Source organism: Caretta caretta, chromosome 25 (assembly GCF_965140235.1).
Source record: "Caretta caretta isolate rCarCar2 chromosome 25, rCarCar1.hap1, whole genome shotgun sequence".
Classification (NCBI taxonomy): domain Eukaryota; kingdom Metazoa; phylum Chordata; order Testudines; family Cheloniidae; genus Caretta; species Caretta caretta.
Genome location: NC_134230.1, coordinates 4,126,506 through 4,146,670, shown reverse-complemented (window position 1 = coordinate 4,146,670; position 20,165 = coordinate 4,126,506). Strand labels below are relative to the sequence as shown.

Sequence of the window (20,165 nt, the reverse complement as noted above, 5' to 3'; positions counted from 1 at the left end):
GAGGTCTCAGGCCTATTTTAGATCTGAAAGAACTCAAGTTCCTGAAAAAAATAAAATTCCAGATGGTCACCCTAGCTTCCATTATTCCTTCTCTGGATCCCAGGCACTGGTATGCTGTCATCAACTTAAAAGATGTGTTTGACCCTAAGCACCTCTATATTTACATTTTACACACTACTGCAATGAGGTTTGAACAAAATATGCCCTGTAAGGCATTTGAAACTAACACCACACTGGTCATTAATATTATAAAATGCATGTGTTAAATTTATATGTGAAGTTATTAATTCCCTTTGTATAATGTTATTAAAACATGTTTAAAACAAAGACATTCTAGCCTAGGTAAAAGTGATAAACAGGTCTGTCTTAAACAAAGAAATGTGGGTTAACCTCAGTTTACATATTAGCCACAAACAAAGCTATCAGGGAGACCAGCAGGGATTGTCTTAACCTGAACTTGAGAGAGAGAGAAGAGGGAATTAACATGGCTTCTGCACCCCAGAGGGACACTAGAGGCTGAATCTCCAGGAGGCTTTCCTAACTTAGAATAATGGCAATTTTTTCGGAATATAATTTACTCCTGAGGGAATTCTGCACCCAAAAAAAAAAAAAATTATATCCACAGATACAGTATCCTGACATATCCACACCCATGGAACTTGAATCTAATTTCAGCAAAGCTGACTGGTTCCCCCTTTGGGTTTCTGGCAATCTGTTCACTGCTACACCTTTCAATTAAAGTGCCTTTTTTTGGCTGCTGTTACATTGGTCAGAAAAGTTGGGAAAATGGAAGTCCTAGTGTGTCAGAGCCTCCCTATATTGTCTTCTGTAGTAACAGTTTGCCTTTGTCCTCACTCGAAGTTTCTTTCTAAAGCGGTTTCCAGTTTTCACCTTAATTAAGCAATCTGATGACTGGTCTTCTTTCCAAAGCCTCATATGCATAAAGACAGGGAAAAGCTTCTCACTCTAGATGTTAGAAGAGCTTTGGCTTTTTACCTGAATCAGATTAAATCGTTTAGGTCTTCAATACCACTGTTCATCACAATTGCAGACAGAATGAAAGCCTGTCCAGTGTCCACTCCAAGAATCTTTTCTTGGATATCCAGTTATATTTGGTTATGCTATCAGTTTGATAATGTGACGCCCCTGAGTAGAGCGTCAGCCTGTTCAGCAAGGTCTCAGGCAGCTTTTGCGGTTTTTCTGGCTCACGTGCCCATCTTGGACATTTGTAAGGCAGCAACCTCGTCATCATTCCATACATTTGCCTCTCACTTTGCTACCTCTCAGCAATCCAGAGACAATGCCAGATTTGGATGAGTAATCAAATCCCTATTAAAGTAAACACTGAAACCACCTCCAGTTCGAACTGCTTGTGAGTCACCTACAGTGGAATGGACATGTGCAGTCACTCGAAGTAGAAACTGTTACTGGGTTTTTTTGGTAACTTCAAGATGTGTTGCACATTTCTGTTCCACGACCCTCCCTCCTTCTCTCTATTGGAATTGTTCTAGTAAGAAGAGACTGAGGGGGGTCAGGGCAGTTCCACCTTGTATACCTGAATGCAGTAGTGCAAGGCAGCAGAGGGCACTCAAGTTGCCCCAACAGGGACTGCCATGGGAAAAATTTCTGACAGCTGTGCAGTAGGTGTGCACACACCTACAGTGGAATGGAGATGTGCAACACATCTTGAAGAACGACAGCTACAGAAAAATAGGTGAGTAACCATTTCTTATTAATGGAATGGCTATAACCTGGTTGTACAGCTGACATTTAACTTTGCAGAAAGTTAATGAAAGCAGTTAATTTTAAATTTGACTTATTTGAAATTCTCTATTAAACTGTTGTTTCTAGACACAGACTGTATTTCTTAGCTAGTTTTGCAGTCATATTAAAATTGTGTGTGTGTGTAAAATGGAAAAGATGATGGACTTTGTTCTAGTAGCACAACCAGGTTTAGCCAATGCAACCCTAAGCCTGTGAAGCCTAGTCTAATGTGAGTATCCTGTGCCAAACTCTCTTCCAGTTGGAGAATGCCAAACTGTCCTCTGACCAAAATGACAAAGCTGCCAGTGCTGCCCGGGAGGAGCTGAAGGAAGCTCGCATGAGGATAGAGTCTCTCAGCTACCAGCTTTCTGGCTTGCAAAAACAGGTGAAGAGACTACATTTCCGTACATCTAAAACTCTGTGAACGGTTGGTCAAATAAAACTTTAATTCCTTTCCCTTTGTTCACGCTCCATGAATGCTCTGGAGAATGAGTTGACTAGCAGGTATGTTTGTAGAAAACAGTACATTTTATACATATTTTTGTAGAAGGTGAATTTTAAACTTGTAATTGTGAGTATTTGCACTGAAAATATTATTGTAAAGTTACTTATCAGACCATGTGACCTGTATCCCATTTTACACTAATTATTAAACTGCCATTATAGCCCCAATCCTACCAACTGTTCCTGGTACAGTAACCCCTGTTGCATATATTCCATCTCAAAACTCAACTTTTTTCCTACATTTCAGGGGATGAAAGGGGTTTCCTGAAAGATTAACTAGTCTGGATTTCAGTAGACAAGGGGCCTAGTGAATATCTAAGTTGCAGGAGCATACCCTGCCAAGAGTTCCCTAAAGCCCTGTTGCTTACACCATTTAAAGCTAGAGTGAATAATACACTGCCCTTTCCCTGTGGGCTGGGCTAGATGGGGACCCATATGTCTGTTCTGCCTCTGGAAACGCATGGCTGTAATTGAATTCCTGAGTCTAGCTGCCTGGTTTTGTTTCCCCATTTGCAATACCTGTCATAGGGAAATCACGTATCCTCCTCTGTCTCCATACACATGCCAAGTTGATTTCTTGTTTTACTGTGACCATAGGCTAGTGTTGCAGAAGATCGCATTCGGGAACTGGAGGATATGATGGCTGGTGAGCAGGACAAGTTCAGGAAGATGCTAGATGCCAAGGAGAGGGAAATGATGGAAATGAGGGACCAGATGCAGCAGCAGCTTGCAGAATACCAGGAACTGCTTGATGTCAAATTAGCGCTGGACATGGAGATCAGTGCTTACCGAAAACTTCTGGAGGGTGAGGAAAAGAGGTAGGTATAGGTTTCACATGCTTCACACTCTGCACTGGTGGGAATTTTTCCCAGCTTTGACATTGTTTTGTCCTATTTGAACAGCAGTGCCCAAACGTCGCCTAATTGAGGGCCACGCTGGCCTCTTGGAACCTGGGGCCACTATATATATAATGTTCATAAAGTGAGGCAGTTGCAGCTGCTCTCATCTGAACCACCTACCTATTCAAATGTTTAGAAATACTGTGGATAAACATGTGCTTGACATTCAGCTCCTTTTGTACTTACCTGCCAAAGGTTGCAGGGCTCTGTGTTTCTCCTGCTTCTGTCATCGTGCCTTAAAGCAGTTCATGTAAAAGCCTAGGGTATTGGTGTACTGTGGCATGTTACTGTGTAGATTAATTCTCTCAAATAATCCCCTGGACTAGTCGTGAGAATCTAACTTCAGCCTTCTTCATCTGGTTAAAATGTCTGTTTGATTGCGTTAAGGTTGAAGCTCTCTCCAAGCCCGTCCTCCCGTGTGACAGTCTCCAAGGCTACCTCCAGCAGCAGCAGCACCAGCACTTCGGTTCTTCGCTCTTCTCGAGGCAAGAGAAAACGGGTTGAAGCAGAGGAACTTGCAGGCAGTGGTACAAGTGGAATTGGCACTGGGAGTAGTAGCACCAGCGGTAGCAGCAGTAGTTTCCAAATGTCCCAGCAAGCCTCAGCCACAGGAGGCATCAGCATAGAAGAGACAGACCTGGAGGGAAAATATGTTCAACTTAAGAACAACTCTGAGAAAGTGAGTATGAGCAGAACCTTTAGAAAGGCTGCAGTGAGCTAGCACCCAGATGTGACATGGCCTTTTGTAACCCAAACATACTGCTCCCCCGGAGAGAGATGATGGCTAATCTCCCTTGGGCACTGCTCCTTTGAAGTGACAAAGTGGTACTTAAATGCTGATAGTATTGTTTCAGCACCAAAACTGAGGTCAGCGCTGTACAAGACACAGAAGAGGGAGATAGTTAGTGTTCCAAGAAGCTTACCATTTAGTAGCCTGATCCTGCAAACATGCCTCTAGGTAAGTTTACTCATTTGAGAGTCTCATTGACTCTCATGGGATTAGTGGAAGAGTGAAGTTACTTGTGTTTTTGCAGGATTGGGCCTTAAATAAGAAGCTTGCAATCTAAACTATTCACTGGATTAAAAAAAAAATACTCCCAGAATCTACGGTGCATGTGACCCAATAACAAGCTGTGGGAAAAGCTAGTGACTCTGTATCTGTAGCATTTTAATAAATACAAAGGCATTAGAGATGCCATCTGTCTGGCTCTAGATATCTGTTCCTAAATAAACTTTTATATCTTTCCATTAGGACCAGTCTCTGGGTAACTGGAGACTGAAGAGACAAATTGGAGATGCAGAAGAAATTGCTTATAAATTTACTCCAAAGTATGTCCTCAGGGCTGGGCAAACTGTTACAGTAAGTCACTGAAGAGACACTTTTGTTGCTGCTGTGGCACCTGGTATGAATGTGAGTGTTTAACTGGGCTTGATATAGGGCTTGCCCCTGCTCCCATTGAGCTCACTTGTTTGGCGTAAGATCAGGCTCCTAAAGAATACCATATGGGAATTGAATTTCTGCAGTACTAGCTCAATGGATTAAGAACTGTAGGGTTAGGCCTGGTATCTGGTATTTTATATGCATTTTTGTGTTCTCCAAATGATCATTACTAAATTAGATCTTTTGTCTGCAGCCTGCATTAAAAGTCCCTCCATAGGAAAGGAGCTGCTTTCCTTGTATTATTGCTTAAATATTTGCCATAGCAAGTGGGAACTTATAGCCTCTTAAAAGGTTAACGGGATGTGCATGCAGCTGTATTTTGTCTCTGGGCTCTATCAAGAAAGTAAATGCACTGAGTCCAGGAGGGCTAATTGCTGTATGTAGAAAAGAAAAGACAACTGAACTATTAAACTCCATTTATTTTCTCTTCTCTGTAACTGTGGTTGCTGTTAACTTACAGCCTCTTAACGTTGTGTAGGGAAAAAAACATTTTCCTGCAAATAGTATAGCTCTAGTTTCATCTACTTCGCTGTCACTGGGAAATGAGAAGGAGCAAGTGGGGTGGCAAGAAAAGAGTAATGAGAAAAGGAAAAATATAGGGTTTTTTAAGTATATAAAAATAAAAAGGGTACAAACATCTGCTTATAGAATTTCTTTTTCTTAGATCTGGGCTGCAGATGCAGGTGTGACTCATAGCCCCCCATCTGTCCTTGTGTGGAAGAATCAGAGCAGCTGGGGCACTGGAGGAGACATCCGCACATATCTGGTGAACTCTGATGGAGAGGTAAGCTTTGTCTCCTGGAAAAAGATGTGGGTTGCATTACCTCCCAAACCCGTCTATGCATTTTTGACAAAATCGCAGTTTCATTTGTCTGTAACGTTTAAGGGATAGGTTTCAGAGTAGCAGCTGTGTTAGTCTGTATCCGCAAAAAGAAAAGGAGGACTTGTGGCACATTCGAGACTAACAAATTTATTTGAGCATAAGCTTTTGTGAGCTACAGCTCACTTCATCAGATGCATGCAGTGGAAAATACAGTGGAGAGATTTTATATACACAGAAAGAAAAGGAGTACTTGTGGCACCTTAGAGACTAACAAATTTATTTGAGCATGCGCTTTCGTGAGCTACCGCTCACTTCGGCTGTAGCTCACGAAAGCTTATGCTCAAATAAATTTGTTAGTCTCTAACGTGCCACAAGTACTCCTTTTCTTTTCTTTTTTTTTTTTTAGCGAATACAGACTAACACGGCTGCTACTCTGAGACCTGTCTATATACACAGAGAACATGAAACAAATAAATTTGTTAGTCTCTAAGGTGCCACAAATACTCCTTTTCTTTTTGTTTAAAGGATAAACATCTATGAGCTCATCTGTAGTTTTAGGAAACATGCCGTTCCACATACTGATCACTTTAGTTGATCTTTTTAGTGAACTGTTCTGGAGAGAGAGGATTTGAGTATATATTTCCAGTAGAGAAAGCAAATGTGCACTGCTCATTATTTCAACTGATGATACTTAGCATGTAAATAATAATAAATAGCATGTAAATCATAGCATGTAAATAATAATAATGCAAAAAAATAGAGATTTCTTCAGTGCTGCAACCATTTCAGGAGTTTCCAGTGGGCACAGGTTCCTGAGTATTCTTCATTGTCATGCATCATCCCACAACTGTTTTTGAAAACTGTCCCTGCAGAAGAATCTTGCAAGGGAGGATCATGCTTTGGCTGCTATTGGTAAACATGCATTGCTTCAGCTGTCCAGTAGCCACAGCAAAATAAAACTGACCAGCATTGTATCAGTTTTCATGCCTTTCTTGCTGACAGTTCTGTGAAGGTACTGCAGGAACAGCAGCACAAGACACAGAGGTAGGAAAAGAGGTCACTGATATACACAGGGAAGGGAACTGGCTCAGTATTCAAATGGGACACATTTATTCAGTTAGTAGCTGAAGGATCCTCAAAAATAAAATAACCTCTCTTCACAACCTGAAATTTGTCAGTCCCTCCACTTGGACATGTCTGTATCTAGGAAGATTTCCCCAGATATTCAGGTGTACCCCCAACATACAATTCCAATGTGCAACTGCTGAGAGGACCAACAGCTTCTTATTCCTAATCTTTGCTACAATAAATTAGGAAGGGTGGAAACTTCCTGAGTTTTAAAATAATCCTGGTAGTAGTTCAGTGAAGACAATAATTCCAAATAATTGATACATGCAACTGACATAGAATATGAGTGGAAATTAGATAGGGGTTTCTCAATGTTCAGTTTAGCTATGTAATAGTTCAGAGAAATAAATCAGATGTTAGCACATTCCGCAGTCTTTTATGACACAGTTCCCAGCCCATTAGTAGGTTGTTTAAAAAGAATAAACCCCACATGAGAGGTAGAAAGGCATCTTACCTGCTCCCTCTCAAACTTCTTGGAATAAGAGAAAATAGCTGAAGATAAGGATGATTGAAAACAAAAATTACATCACTACAGTTAGAGATGAGCCGAAATAAGGGAGGGCCTGTAGTTTGCAGAACTTTATTGGCTAGGATTTGGTTTCATAAAAACCCCAAACCAGGGTGATGGTTCAAATATGCGGCCAACTGCTTTGAATTCACCAAAGTTTGGGTGACAGGGCAAGAGTTAATGGCACAGCAAAAAGAAAAGGAGTACTTGTGGCACCTTAGAGACTAACCAATTTATTTGAGCATGAGCTTTCGTGAGCTACAGCTCACTTCATCAGATGTATACCGTGGAAACTGCAGCAGACTTTATATACACACAGAGAATATGAAACAATACCTCCTCCCACCCCACTGTCCTGCTGGTAATAGCTTATCTAAAGTGATCAACAGGTGGGCCATTTCCAGCACAAATCCAGGTTTTCTCACCCTCCACCCCCCCACACAAATTCACTCTCCTGCTGGTGATAGCCCATCCAAAGTGACAACTCTTTACATAATCAAGTCGGGCTATTTCCTGCATAGATCCAGGTTTTCTCACATCCCCCCCACCCCCATACACAGACAAACTCACTCTCCTGCTGGTAATAGCTCATCTAAACTGACCACTCTCCAAGTTTAAATCCAAGTTAAACCAGAACATCTGGGGGGGGGGGGAGGAAAAAACAAGAGGAAACAGGCTACCTTGCATAATGACTTAGCCACTCCCAGTCTCTATTTAAGCCTAAATTAATAGTATCCAATTTGCAAATGAATTCCAATTCAGCAGTTTCTCGCTGGAGTCTGAATTTGAAGTTTTTTTGTTTTAAGATAGCGACCTTCATGTCTGTGATTGTGTGACCAGAGAGATTGAAGTGTTAAAGATTAAAGCAAACACCCGTGTCTGTCCCCTTGTCTAGGAAGTTGCAGTAAGAAGCATCACAAAATCAGTTGTGGTGCGGGAGAACGAGGAGGATGATGAAGCAGAGTTTGGAGAAGAGGATCTCTTTCACCAGCAGGTAATATGATGTGAACCATTTGTTTAAACTCAGGCTATTCTCCCACTTCTCCTCACTTGTGCCTGGTGAATTGGGTTAGATTCAAGCATGGAATGGTGCGTCTTCCAACAGCGTTTGCGAGCTGTGACCCTTCTGATCCCAGCTTTTGGAATAGGTTCCTGTAAACGATGTGCCCAAGAGAGCATTCTGCAATCCCTGCTCCTGAGCTCTTAACTTCAGGAACTGATGTATCCTGTTGGGCCCCACGAGATGCACTGTAGGCAGTGACTGCTGGCAGGTCAGGGTGCCATAGACTTTGGGACATAATCCTGGTGCTAATGGATTTGCAACAGCAGTGTTTCTGAGAGACACTGTGAGCAGAGTGATAAAAATCAATGATTTTAAAAAAAAATGGATTTTTTTATTTAAATCAGATATTTTTGATAAAATGCTTTTTGAGTAAAAAACCAATCTAAAGATGGTTTTAATTAAGATACATTATAGCTCAAAGATATTTCATTACAGAATTGGGATTATAAATTCTAATTCTATAGTATGAGACAATATATTCATGTAATGTTTAAGAAAAGTTTTGTAAATGAGTTCCAATAGTTCATGGATTAGGGACCCAATCTTACGAGGTTCCACAGACTTTTCTATCTACCCAATGGGACTCAGTGCTCAGTCTAGAAGATACCATCAGAGATGCTTAGTTTTGCAGTTCTGAAACTGTGGATTTGTGTCTCCAGAGGTAACCTTTATATCAATTTGACTTAAATCATAAGAACATAAGAATGGCTATACTGGGTCAGACCAAAGGTCCATCCAGCCCAGTATCCTGTCTACTGACAGTGGCCAATGCCAGGTGCCCCAGAGGTAGTGAACCTAACAGGCAATGATCTAGTGATCTCTCTCCTGCCGTCCATCTCCACCCTCTGACAGACAGAGGCTAGGGACACCATTCCTTACCCATCCTGGCTAATAGCCATTAATGGACTTAACCTCCATGAATTTATCCAGTTCTCTTTTAAACCCTGTTATAGTCCTAGCCTTCACAACCTCCTCAGGCAAGGAGTTCCACAGGTTGACTGTGCGCTGAGTGAAGAACTTTTTTATTTGTTTTAAACCTGCTACCCATTAATTTCATTTGGTGGCCCCTAGTTCTTATATTATGGAAACAAGTAAATAACTTTTCCTTATTCACTTTCTCCATACCACTCGTGATTTTATATACCTCTATCATATCCTCCCTTAGTTTCCTCTTTTCCAAGCTGAAAAGTCCTAGCCTCTTTAATCTCCCCTCATATGGGACCCATTCCAAACCCCTAATCATTTTAGTTGCCCTTTTCTGAACCTTTTCTAATGCCAGTATATCTTTTTTGAAATGAGGGGACCACATCTGTATGTAGTATTCAAGATGTGGGTGTACCATGGATTTATATAAGGCAATAAGATCTTCTCAGTCTTATTCTCTATCCTTTTTTTTAATGATTCTTAACATCCCGTTCGTTTTTTTGACTGCCGCTGCACACTGCATGGACGTCTTCAGAGAACTATCCACAATGATGCCAAGATCTATCTCCTGATTAGTTGTAGCTAAATTAGCCCGCATCATATTGTGTATATATATAGTTGGGGTTATTTTTTCCAATGTGCATTACTTTACATTTATCCACATTAAATTTCATTTGCCATTTTGTTGCCCAATCACTTAATTTTGTGAGATCTTTTTGAAGTTCTTCACAGTCTGCTTTGGTCTCAACTATCTTGAGCAGTTTAATATCGTCTGCAAACTTTGCCACCTCACTGTTTACCCCTTTCTCCAGATCACTTATGAATAAGTTGAATAGGATTGGTCCTAGGACTGACCCTTTGATCCCTGTCTTTTAACCAGTTCTCAATCCATGAAAGGATCTTCCCTCTTATCCCTTGACAACTTAATTTACGTAAGAGCCATCGGTGAGGGACCTTGTCAAAGGCTTTCTGGAAATCTAAGTACACTATGTCCAGTGGATCCCCCTTGTCCACATGTTTGTTGACCCCCTCAAAGAACTCTAATAGATTAGTAAGACATGATCTCCCTTTACAGAAGCCATGTTGACTTTTGCGCAACAATTTATGCTCTTCTATGTGTCTGACAATTTTATTCTTTACTATTGTTTCAACTAATTTGCCCAGTACTGACATTAGACTGTAATTGTCAGGATCACCTCTAGAGCCCTTCTTAAATATTGGCGTTACATTAGCTATCTTCCAGTCATTGCTATAGAAGCTGATTTAAAGGACAGGTTACAAACCATAGTTAATAGTTCCATAATTTCACATTTGAGCTCTTGGGTAAATGCCATCTGGTCCCGGTGACATGTTACCGTTAAGTTTCTCAATTAATTCCGAAACCTCCTCTTGTGACAATTCCTCAGATTTGTCACCTACAAAGGACGGCTCAGGTTTGGGAATCTCCCTAACATCCTCAGCTGTGAAGACTGAAGCAAAGAATTCATTTAGATCTCCACAATGACTTTATCCGTCTTTAAGTGCTCCTTTTGTATCTCGATCGTCGAGGGGCCCCACTGGTTGTTTAGCAGGCTTCCTGCTTCTGATGTACTTAAAAAACATTTTGTTATTACCTTTTGAGTTTTTGGCTAGCTGTTCTTCAAACTCCTCTTTGGCTTTTCTTATTAAATTTTTACATTTAATTTGGCTGTGTTTTATGCTCCTTTCTGTTCTATCCTTCCGATATATATAGTGTCGCATTGATTGTCCTCACTCCACCAGGTTTCTGTGATGTCTATTATATCAATATCCTCCCTTAACATGAGGCACTCTAGTTCACCCATCTTATTATTTAGACTTCTAGTATTTGTGTACAAGCACTTTAAAAACTTGTCACTGCTTATTTGTCTGCCCTTTTCTGAAGTGTCACCTTCTTTATGTGAATGTTTCTTGTCTGATCTGGCCCATACTTTATCCTCTTCCATCCCCTCCTCCTGACTAAAACCTAGTCAAATCCACCCTGGCCGTGAGGGTTGGTGATAGCGTAAACTCCATAGAACAAAGAAACATCTTTATTGCCCTGTAGATTCCTATTGCTGCTCTTCGGCAGCTGGATGAAATAAGAGCTGGGAAATTGTGTGATCAGTGATTCCCACCAGCATGTGCTGCCTTCCCTACTAGCAGGGATAGCACTAATGTCTGTAGCATCCTTGCTCTAAAGAGATGGAAGATATTCTGAGAAATATGGCAGTTAATTACAGGGAAATGGACAATCATGTTCCCACTATGGCAGCTGGGCTTTGCTGGGGTGTTTTCCTGCAGGATACAAACGTTACGCATTACATAAACCTGGCTGATCTTGTTAATATCACCTTAAAATTCCAATGCTTTAGAATGAGCATGGGAGAATGAATGGCCAGCAGCTAATGGGGCTGACAGAAGAGAAAAATTTTGTGCATGTTATACTAGAGGGCACTTTCAAACTACTGTAAAATGTTGCCATATATTCAGATTTGATCAGTGGCCATTAGTAGCCTCTGTCACAATGAACTCAGCAGGCTGGGCCAATGCAATTTTAAAATCAACTTCTGGACACTTCTTGGTTTCAATGAGATTGAATTCAGAGAGTGGAAGAATCTGAAAACAAATGTACAGTGTTGTGTGTTTTGTATCCGTAGAAGCATGGTGCCAGGATACAGCTCTGTGCCAGATATCTGGTCGAGCTTCATTGGTGTGTGTTTGTGCATTATTAGACTGCATTTAGAGGAAGGATAATACAGTTCTAAAGATGGCTCAATATCACACTTCTTCCCTCCTCTCTGCCAGTGTGGGTTAATAGCAGGGAACTTTGCCAGCACTGCTTCTTGCCATACTCCCAGCATGTTTAGTGATAGCCCCCACTGGGGGTCTATCTGGATTAGGAGAAAGATGCTTTTTAAACCAGTATGATACCTGAGCCTAGGTTACAACATGACCAACTAGGTGCCAAATGGTGTTTCAAGTCATGTTAGCTAACTTGAGTTATCTTTTGTACTAGTCAAGCCAGGACATGAGGTGCTTGTGGCCTGCTATCGTTCTACTGTGCACTAACTAATTTCTTTGTTCTAGGGGGATCCCAGGACAACGTCTAGAGGATGTTCAGTGATGTGAAAAAAACATTATTATTTGCTATTTTTTCCTTTCTTTACTTTTATTTTTGCTATTTTTTTCCTCCAGAGCCACTGAAAACTATTTTTATATGTATCATCTGATTTCTTTAAAAGTTTACTGCTTGGTACATTTTTATAGAAAATTTTAATCAAGCAAAACTGCCAAGATTTTTAAATAGACTTCTTTATCCTCCCCCCTACCCACTGTTGGAATATTGGATTATTTTCCCACCATTAAAACTTTTGTCATATATTCAAACCTGCAGTAGAATGAATTTTAAGCTAAAATGGGACAGGACTCCTTGAGTGTAGGGTAAATATTAGGGCTGTCGATTAATCACAGTTAACTCATGCGATTAACTAAAAAAAATTAATCTCGATTAATCGCACTGTTAAACAAAAGAATACCAATTGTAATTTATGAAATATTTTTGGATGTTTTTTATGCATTTTCAAATATATTGATTTCTATAACACCACAGAATACAAAATATACAGTGCTCACTTTATATTATTGTTGATTACAAATATTTGCACTGTAAAAATGAACAAAAGCAATAGTATTTTTCATTTCACCTCATACAAGTACTGTAGTGCAATCTCTTTGTTATGAAAGTGTAACTTACAAATGCAGATTTTTTTTGGTTACAAAACTGCACTCAAAAACAAAAAAAGTAAAACTTTAGAGCCTACAAGTCCACTCAGTCCTACTTCTTGTTCAGCCAATCGCTAAGACAAACAAATTTGTTTACATTTGTGGGAGATATTGCTGCCTGCTTCTTATTTGCATTGTCACCCAAAAGTGAGAACAGACATTCGCATGACACTTTTGTAGTGGGCGTTGCAAGGTATTTACATGCCAGATATGCTAAACATTTGTTTGCCCCTTCATGCTTCGGCTACCATTCCAGAGGACGTGCTTGCATGCTAATAATGCTCGTTAAACAAATAATACATCAATTAAATTTGTGACTGAACTCCTTGGGGGAGAACTGTATGTATCTTGCTCTGTTTTCCCCGTGTTCTGCCATATATTTCATGTTATAGCAGTCTTGGGTGATGACCCAGTACATGTTTTTTTAAGAACACTTTTTCACAGCAGATTTGACAAAACACAAAGAAGGTACCAACTGAGATTTCTAAAAATAGCTACAGCACTAGAGTCCAAGGTTTAAGAATCTGAAGTGCCATCCAGAATCTGAGAGGGATGAGGTATGGAGCATGCTTTCGGAAGTCTTAAAAGAGCAACACTCTGATGCAGAAACTACAGAACCTGAACCACCAAAAAAGAAAATCCACCTTCTGCTGGTGGCATTTGACTCAGATGCTGAAAATGAACTTGCGTTGGTCTGCTCTGCTTTGGATCATTATCGAGCAGAACCCGTCATCAGCATGGACGCTTGTCCTCTGGAATGGTGGTTAAAGCATGAAAGGACATATGAATCTTTAGTGCATTTGGCACGTAAATACCTTACAGTGGCATGTGAACGCCTGTTCTCACTTTCAGGTGACATTGTAAACAAGAAGCAGGCAGCATTATCTCCTGCAAATTGTAATCAAACTTGTTTGTCTGAGCAATTGGCTGAAGTAGGACTGAGTGGACTTGTAGGCTCGTTTTACGTTGTTTTATTTTTGAATGCCATTATTTTTGTACGTAATTCTGCATTTGTAAGTTCAACTTTCATGATCAAGAGATTGCACTCCAGTACTTGTATTAGGTGAATTGAAAAATACTATTTCTTTTGTTTTTTACAGTGCAAATATTTGTAATAAAAATAAATATAAAATGAAGAGAGTACACTTTGTATTCTGTGTTGTAATTGAAATCAATATATTTGAAAATGTAGAAAACAGCGAAAAATATTTAAATAAATGGTATTCTATTACTGTTAAACTGTGCGATTAACCACAACTAATTTTTTTAATCGCTTGACAACCCTAGTAAATATGTCATTCTTTAACCTCAAACTGGTTTTTAAAGAACAGATTTAAGGCAGTGTGAACCTGTACAGGGCTTTCGGAGTGCTTCCCACAGTACTGGAGTCATTTAAGAAAATGGTAATATCCTTTTGATATACCGAGTCTTGTATACACTCGGAAAACTATAACCCAGAATTTACCCAGATGCTTCTCCACTAGTGGAAGCAATGAAAGAAGCTGCAGTGTAGAAAGAGGAGGCAAGAGTACCATGGCATTTAAGCCTGTTCCAAGTAGGATTAGACAACGTGGTAGTAAAAACATCTGCACCCTGTCTGCATTATCACTCGGTCATTGTTAACACTGCTGGAGAATGATGGGTTCCAGTTATTCTAGGGCAGGCATAGTCTGAATGTAAGGAGGGACCAAAGCTGAAATTTTTCAGTTTTATTTATTGGGACTTTCAGTCATAATTGAGACCCTAATAAATAGTGGCTGCAAGGCTGAAATTGTGATGTACAGTAGCTATGATGATATGAATCATGATCTAACGGATCTGAAGTATTTGGCATTAAACAGAACTTTTGGTTTCAATATTTCAGATTTTAGATGTTAAAATATTTTATTTTTGGCTATGATAAATATTTGATGGTTAAAAAGCAATCGTAAAAAAAAATCGCTGCTACATTCAGTTTATTAATAGTTCTGTTGTATGTAAAGAGACATTGTCAAATAGTTTAGGCAACAGAGTATTTGCAAAATGTCTTAGAAGTGTTCTCATGACACTTGCATTTACAAAAACAAAAGTGAGAAGTTTTTGGTTTGGGGGTAAGCAGTTTCTTGCATTGTTTGCAGCAGAAGGTTGTCCAGCCTGACTGAAATGCTTTAAGTAAACAAACACAAATAATGTAAGTATAATACATATTACAACAGAAGTAAGACATTACTAAAAAAAAAATTATTTTATCTGGTAATGTCTCTTTAAGCTCAGGTTTCCTCTCTTGTGTTTTTACCAGAGGTAACTTTTGACTACCAGAAGCATTAGGATTCAAGTGGTAGTGAACCTCTATACACTATGAAGTATAATTGACTGCTCCAAAGACTATATTGACTGCAATGTAAGCAGACATTTTTTCCCAGTAGTTGGTCATTTGGATACTATTTGATGCCAGCATAGAACTCAATTGTATTACATGCACTCTTGAACTCTCATCTTGTTATTCAAGTAGTTTAGATTCATTACACAAGCTAGAAGGTTTGGATGTTTTCGGTGGCTTTTGGACATTATGTTCTCTGAACAATATTTAGACTGACAGATATAACTTAGAAGGCCAGGTTAGTGGCTTTAATTGATGGCTTTGTTGCAATGCAGGCAGGGTGGGAAAGAAACTGATTTTAAAAAAGGTTATCAACTTTTTCTCATTTAAAAAATGTCAGAGGTGCTAATTTTCTGCAGGTGTTCACAAAATGTTCACCTCAGTAAGGTGATTTAATTATCACAATTAAATACTAGTAAAAGTATTTAGAATTATATTTTAGTCCATTATCAACAGTTCATTGTGAAAAAGCAGTAAAAAGAAATGGATTTTTGGAATAATGTTTCTCTTTGTCCTTGTATTTGGTCATTTTTCTTATATTCCCACTCTGCTGAGTAGGTGGTTGAATATGTAGTAAATCATACCTATCGCTGTAAAATATATATAGCTTAAATTGTGTTTCTCAACCATACCACTACCAATTACCTTTTCTAAATTATTGTTATGCAAATGAATGCAATCAGGGTGAAACTGTTTTTGCAATATACCTTCTAACCACTGGACTCTGTTTCCCTTTCCAACTCTGTTTTCATGATTTACCTTATATAGAAGATACTTGGTTGGTTTTTTTTTTTTTTTTTTTAAGCTCTTTATATATATTTTTTTTATATTGGCCAGTATTCAGAGTGCTCATTCTGCTTTGTGGTAGACTTAACTCTTTTAATATTTTAAACTATATAGAATAATATGTAGTTCATTGAAGAATCAGTTGGCTTTATTTAGTGAATTTCCTTGTAAAGTCTGGGCTAGAAGGGCAGCTTGTATCAGAAAAGACCTCATGTGATCTGAGCCATAATTTTTGCAACACCTACTGAATATGAGACTATGCCTTGCTTTAGAGTCTGATGCTTGCAGACTTTTACTACTGGCTGTAGTGCCCTTTACCCTGAACTGGCTCACGGAAGTCAGTGGGACTGACCAAGGTAGTGAGCACAACATCCCCTAGTAAGTGTCCACAGAATTGGGCCCTGAGTTTGGATTTGTTTCCTATGAAACTTCCTAGAAGCTTGTTCAAATGTCAGTGCTGGTACAGGTTTCAGAGTAGCAGCCGTGTTAGTCTGTATTCGCAAAAAGAAAAGGAGGACTTGTGGCACCTTAGAGACTACCCAATTTATTTGAGCATAAGCTTTCGTGAGCTACAGCTCACTTCATCCGATGCATTTATTTGAGCATAAGCTCACGAAAGCTTATGGTCAGATAAATTGGTTAGTCTCTAAGGTGCCACAAGTACTCCTTTTCTTAGTGCTGGTATGGATTAACTTATTTTGAGTTCTGCACATGCAAGGTTGAAGAGCTTGATGTTTTATGGCCTTTGTTAACTGTAATAATCCTGCCTGAAATTGACACACAAGCTTACACCATTAAGAAGGGCAAAAAAGGCTGCAACAGTGATTTCTGGATGTAAATTGCTTCTTTGCCATGCCATGTTTATGTAACATGTGTGCTTAGGGATGGTGGTGATGTGGGACAATATAAGACTAACCTCCTAAAAGCATCTTTGCTTTGGTGATTGTTACCCCTGCATTTTTCAGAAGGCTACTTAAAATGTAAGAAGCAATTCCTGATTGTAAAGTGCAAGACACAGTGTAAAACTACTGTATTCTCCTTCTTGTTTGCATTAATGTGTCTATTCTGAAAACACCACCTTTCCCATTTATGTTTGACTTGCTGAACATTCAGTCTGATTCTTCCATCAGATTAAAGTAGGCACTTCAAACTGGAAGCATTTTCTGCTATACCAGATCTAAAGCAGCACTGTTGGGTTTTGTGGGGTTTTTTTGGGTATTTATTTTTCTACTTTTTTTTGGCCAATCCCAGTAGTTAGTTAAAGCTTTGTGTTCAGACCAAGTGTAGCTTCTCCCTACCTGGTCATCTTTTTCTGTTAGATCCTGCAGGTGAGCCATTCATGTTGTATGTGGAAGTTCATCAGAATTTCCATAGCAATAGACTAATATTACAAATGCAGGTTTCCTGAAGAAGGCAGAGTTGGCCTGTGAGGGAGAATTGGCCAGTCTAATTATCACAAAATAATTATTTTGCTCTAGCTTTGCCAATATAACTCACTGGTGTGGACATTCTATTCATAGAATCATAGAATATCGGGGTTGGAAGGGACCTCAGGAGGTCATCAAGTCCAAACCCTTGCTCAAAGCAGGACCAATCCCCAACTAAATAATCCCAGCCAGGGCTTTGTTCTGGAAATTCTATTCTGGAATTCAAGTCATTTTATTCTAAATAGAGTATCCACTTAAGGGAGTTACACCGGAATAGTTATAGCTGGTCAGTTTTCCCATGCAGGCAAGCCTTTATTCACTAATAGCAAAGGGAACAGCACTGAAGAGCTGTGTAAAAAGCATGCTGTAAATGCCCCCTCTCCCAGGTTTGCATATTGTGAAGGTACTTGCCGTGGGGGAGGGGAGCAAATCCAGCCCCCTCCTGCATGGCATGGCCATAGAGGAATCTGAGCTCCTGGTGTGACAACATGCAGTGGGAGAGGCATGGCTGCACAGATCCTCCTGTCCCTCTCCTTCCTGACAATCTGCTTCAGGTCACACTTCAGATATTGTGCTGCAGTAGCCTCTGGGAAATGACAGCTCTGCCCAGGCAATGGAACAGCCATGATTCCTCTCTCCCTGCACATGCCTAGTACCTAGTCTGGCTACCTGGGCTGGTACAGGAATCTGGATTTGCCCTTGGAAGCATAAAAGAGTTAGAAATGATTTGTAGGTCTTTGATCAGTGTTGCTGTGCCAATGTCTGGGGGTTGGCCAGCATATAGCATGCATTCATAGTAAGAACCAAAAATAGTTTCACGAAGGGGGGGAGAGAAAAGTCAGCTTCCCACAGCCTGAAATGTAGAGGCTAGGTTAGTTTGACTCTGCTGAATGTAATTGCTGTTGGTTACATTACAATGTGAACCAGAATGTACTGTGAAGGGAAATGAATTCAGTATACATGTTTTTTGTTGAGCAACAAGGCACACAGAACCCACAGCATGTACCCAGAGGGGTTTAATGTTCTTTATACACTTTAAAATACTTGCTTTTTAAACATCCCATGTAAAAATCCTTAATCTGAAACCGGTTAGACATAGTGTGGGGGTCCTAGCAATTACTTTGCACCCTCATCCCATCTGAAAGGTGAATCCTTCCTTTCGTAGTCCCCTGTATTAATAGGAGAAGGATAGATAGTTCAAGTCGCAGTCTTTTAACAATATAATGCATGCCCTGTAGCCACTTATCTCACTTTCTCAGTCTTAAGCCATTTGATAATTATTTCTATATCTAGTTTTGAAAAGCTAACGTCTAAACAGAAGGCATGTCCATATTGGACACTGGCCTTTACCATTACTGTTGGGCCCAATTCCAAACCCATAAGTTGGAAGGAAACAGCCTTATAGGGACCAGTGAGTGGAAGGATGGTTGGTGATTGCATTTCAAAGCATTGCATTAGCTGAATGTGGAGACAAATTATGTTAGATTTTTTTTTTTTTTTACTGTCTGAAACTTAAAATGGTCTGGGAAACATAATTTCTATTTGCCCTTAAATATGCTTAGCTTTAAAATAATTTAAAGGTGATTTTTATATAAGCCCATATTTACATTCAATTATTATTTGTAAACATAATGCCTTTCTTGAAATGCTAACGTCTAGAGGAAAAAAAAGATGCTTACTTTTGAGAGAATTAGTTCAAAGAAGCACAATGCACTGTATTGACTTTGGGGATAGTAAAAGAAAAATGTCTTCTATTGAATTTCGAAGAATTTATAGTCATGAGTTCATGTAGATTTGATGTAGTCTACATGGTGTAGTCTGCTAGGTCGGACAGACATTCTGCTGTTTTTTAGATACCCAGATTGTTACACTAATATTGCAAGCAATAAGCTGTTTTAAACAAAGTTTAAGCCAAGAGGCTTTACATTTGGACAAAATGATATTGTCTTGTTTGAACTCTATTTTCGTAACAGTGATGAATTGTAATTTTTTACCAAAGCCTTTTCAGTAGCTCCAGGTCTAGGAGCTCACCTTGATTGACATTTCCTTGGGAAAGTTGCTGTAAAAGAGCTCTTTGATAATGGCTTATTGATTTTTAAATAAGTAATTATGAAAAAAATCTGCTAATTGGAGAGAAATAGAAAATGATGGTGTGGAGCATATGAAAACTACACAAAGATCTAGACTTTATCATTTCACAATTTTTTGATTTAAGAATATGCATGCCAAATGTCTCTTTCCATGATTTGTAATATACATTTTCTGACTGGAAACTTTTTTGTACAACACACTCCAATAAATGTTTTGAATTTTATCTCTTACCTTTTTTTGTTTAAAACAAACCCCATGCAAAGGCTGCCTTGTGTGTCATAACTTGGTGTTATCCTCACGTAAACAAACAGTGAAGAGAGGATATCAGTGCAATATGTTATCCTCTACGGTGTGGTGCAGGGATAAATGAGCCCTTTTCTACTCTGGCATCTGGTTTCCGTTTTCTTTTACTTTGAGTAAATTTAGCACTTACAAAGTGGCATTATAACCCTGATAGCTGTATTCTGCTAAGGAAAGCAAAGAAAAGAGCCTGGGCAATAGTAGCAGTGCAAACTTCCACCTCCCTTTCCCTCATTTCAGGAAATCCTGACCCCACTGGATTTTGTGCAGCGTCTCCACCCTGTTCTGGAGGGATTGTTTCTATTGGCTTCCTGTGATGACCAAAAAGGGGGGAATCATTGGCAGCTCATGTTTTAATTAGGGCT

The 20,165-nt window shown here is 39.4% G+C and overlaps 1 protein-coding gene and 1 long non-coding RNA gene across 2 annotated transcripts in view; one reads left to right on the top strand and one right to left on the bottom strand.

The window, feature by feature from the left end:
• Positions 1–12,732, top strand: part of LMNB2 (lamin B2) — a 102,020-nt gene extending 89,288 nt beyond the window's left edge. Inside the window, exons 6-12 of the mRNA XM_048830707.2 lie at positions 2,024–2,149; positions 2,866–3,086; positions 3,555–3,846; positions 4,420–4,527; positions 5,273–5,392; positions 7,963–8,061; positions 12,142–12,732. Coding sequence (XP_048686664.1) covers positions 2,024–2,149; positions 2,866–3,086; positions 3,555–3,846; positions 4,420–4,527; positions 5,273–5,392; positions 7,963–8,061; positions 12,142–12,183 — 1,008 coding nt within the window. The 3' untranslated portion in view covers positions 12,184–12,732. The remainder of the gene's footprint in view (positions 1–2,023; positions 2,150–2,865; positions 3,087–3,554; positions 3,847–4,419; positions 4,528–5,272; positions 5,393–7,962; positions 8,062–12,141) is intronic.
• Positions 2,193–17,568, bottom strand: LOC125627026 (uncharacterized). The gene is made up of 3 exons (XR_012666087.1): positions 17,281–17,568; positions 3,354–3,804; positions 2,193–3,066 (listed from the first exon to the last, which is right to left on the bottom strand). It is a non-coding gene; the product is annotated as an uncharacterized LOC125627026 (long non-coding RNA).
• Positions 17,569–20,165: the final 2,597 nt, after the last annotated feature.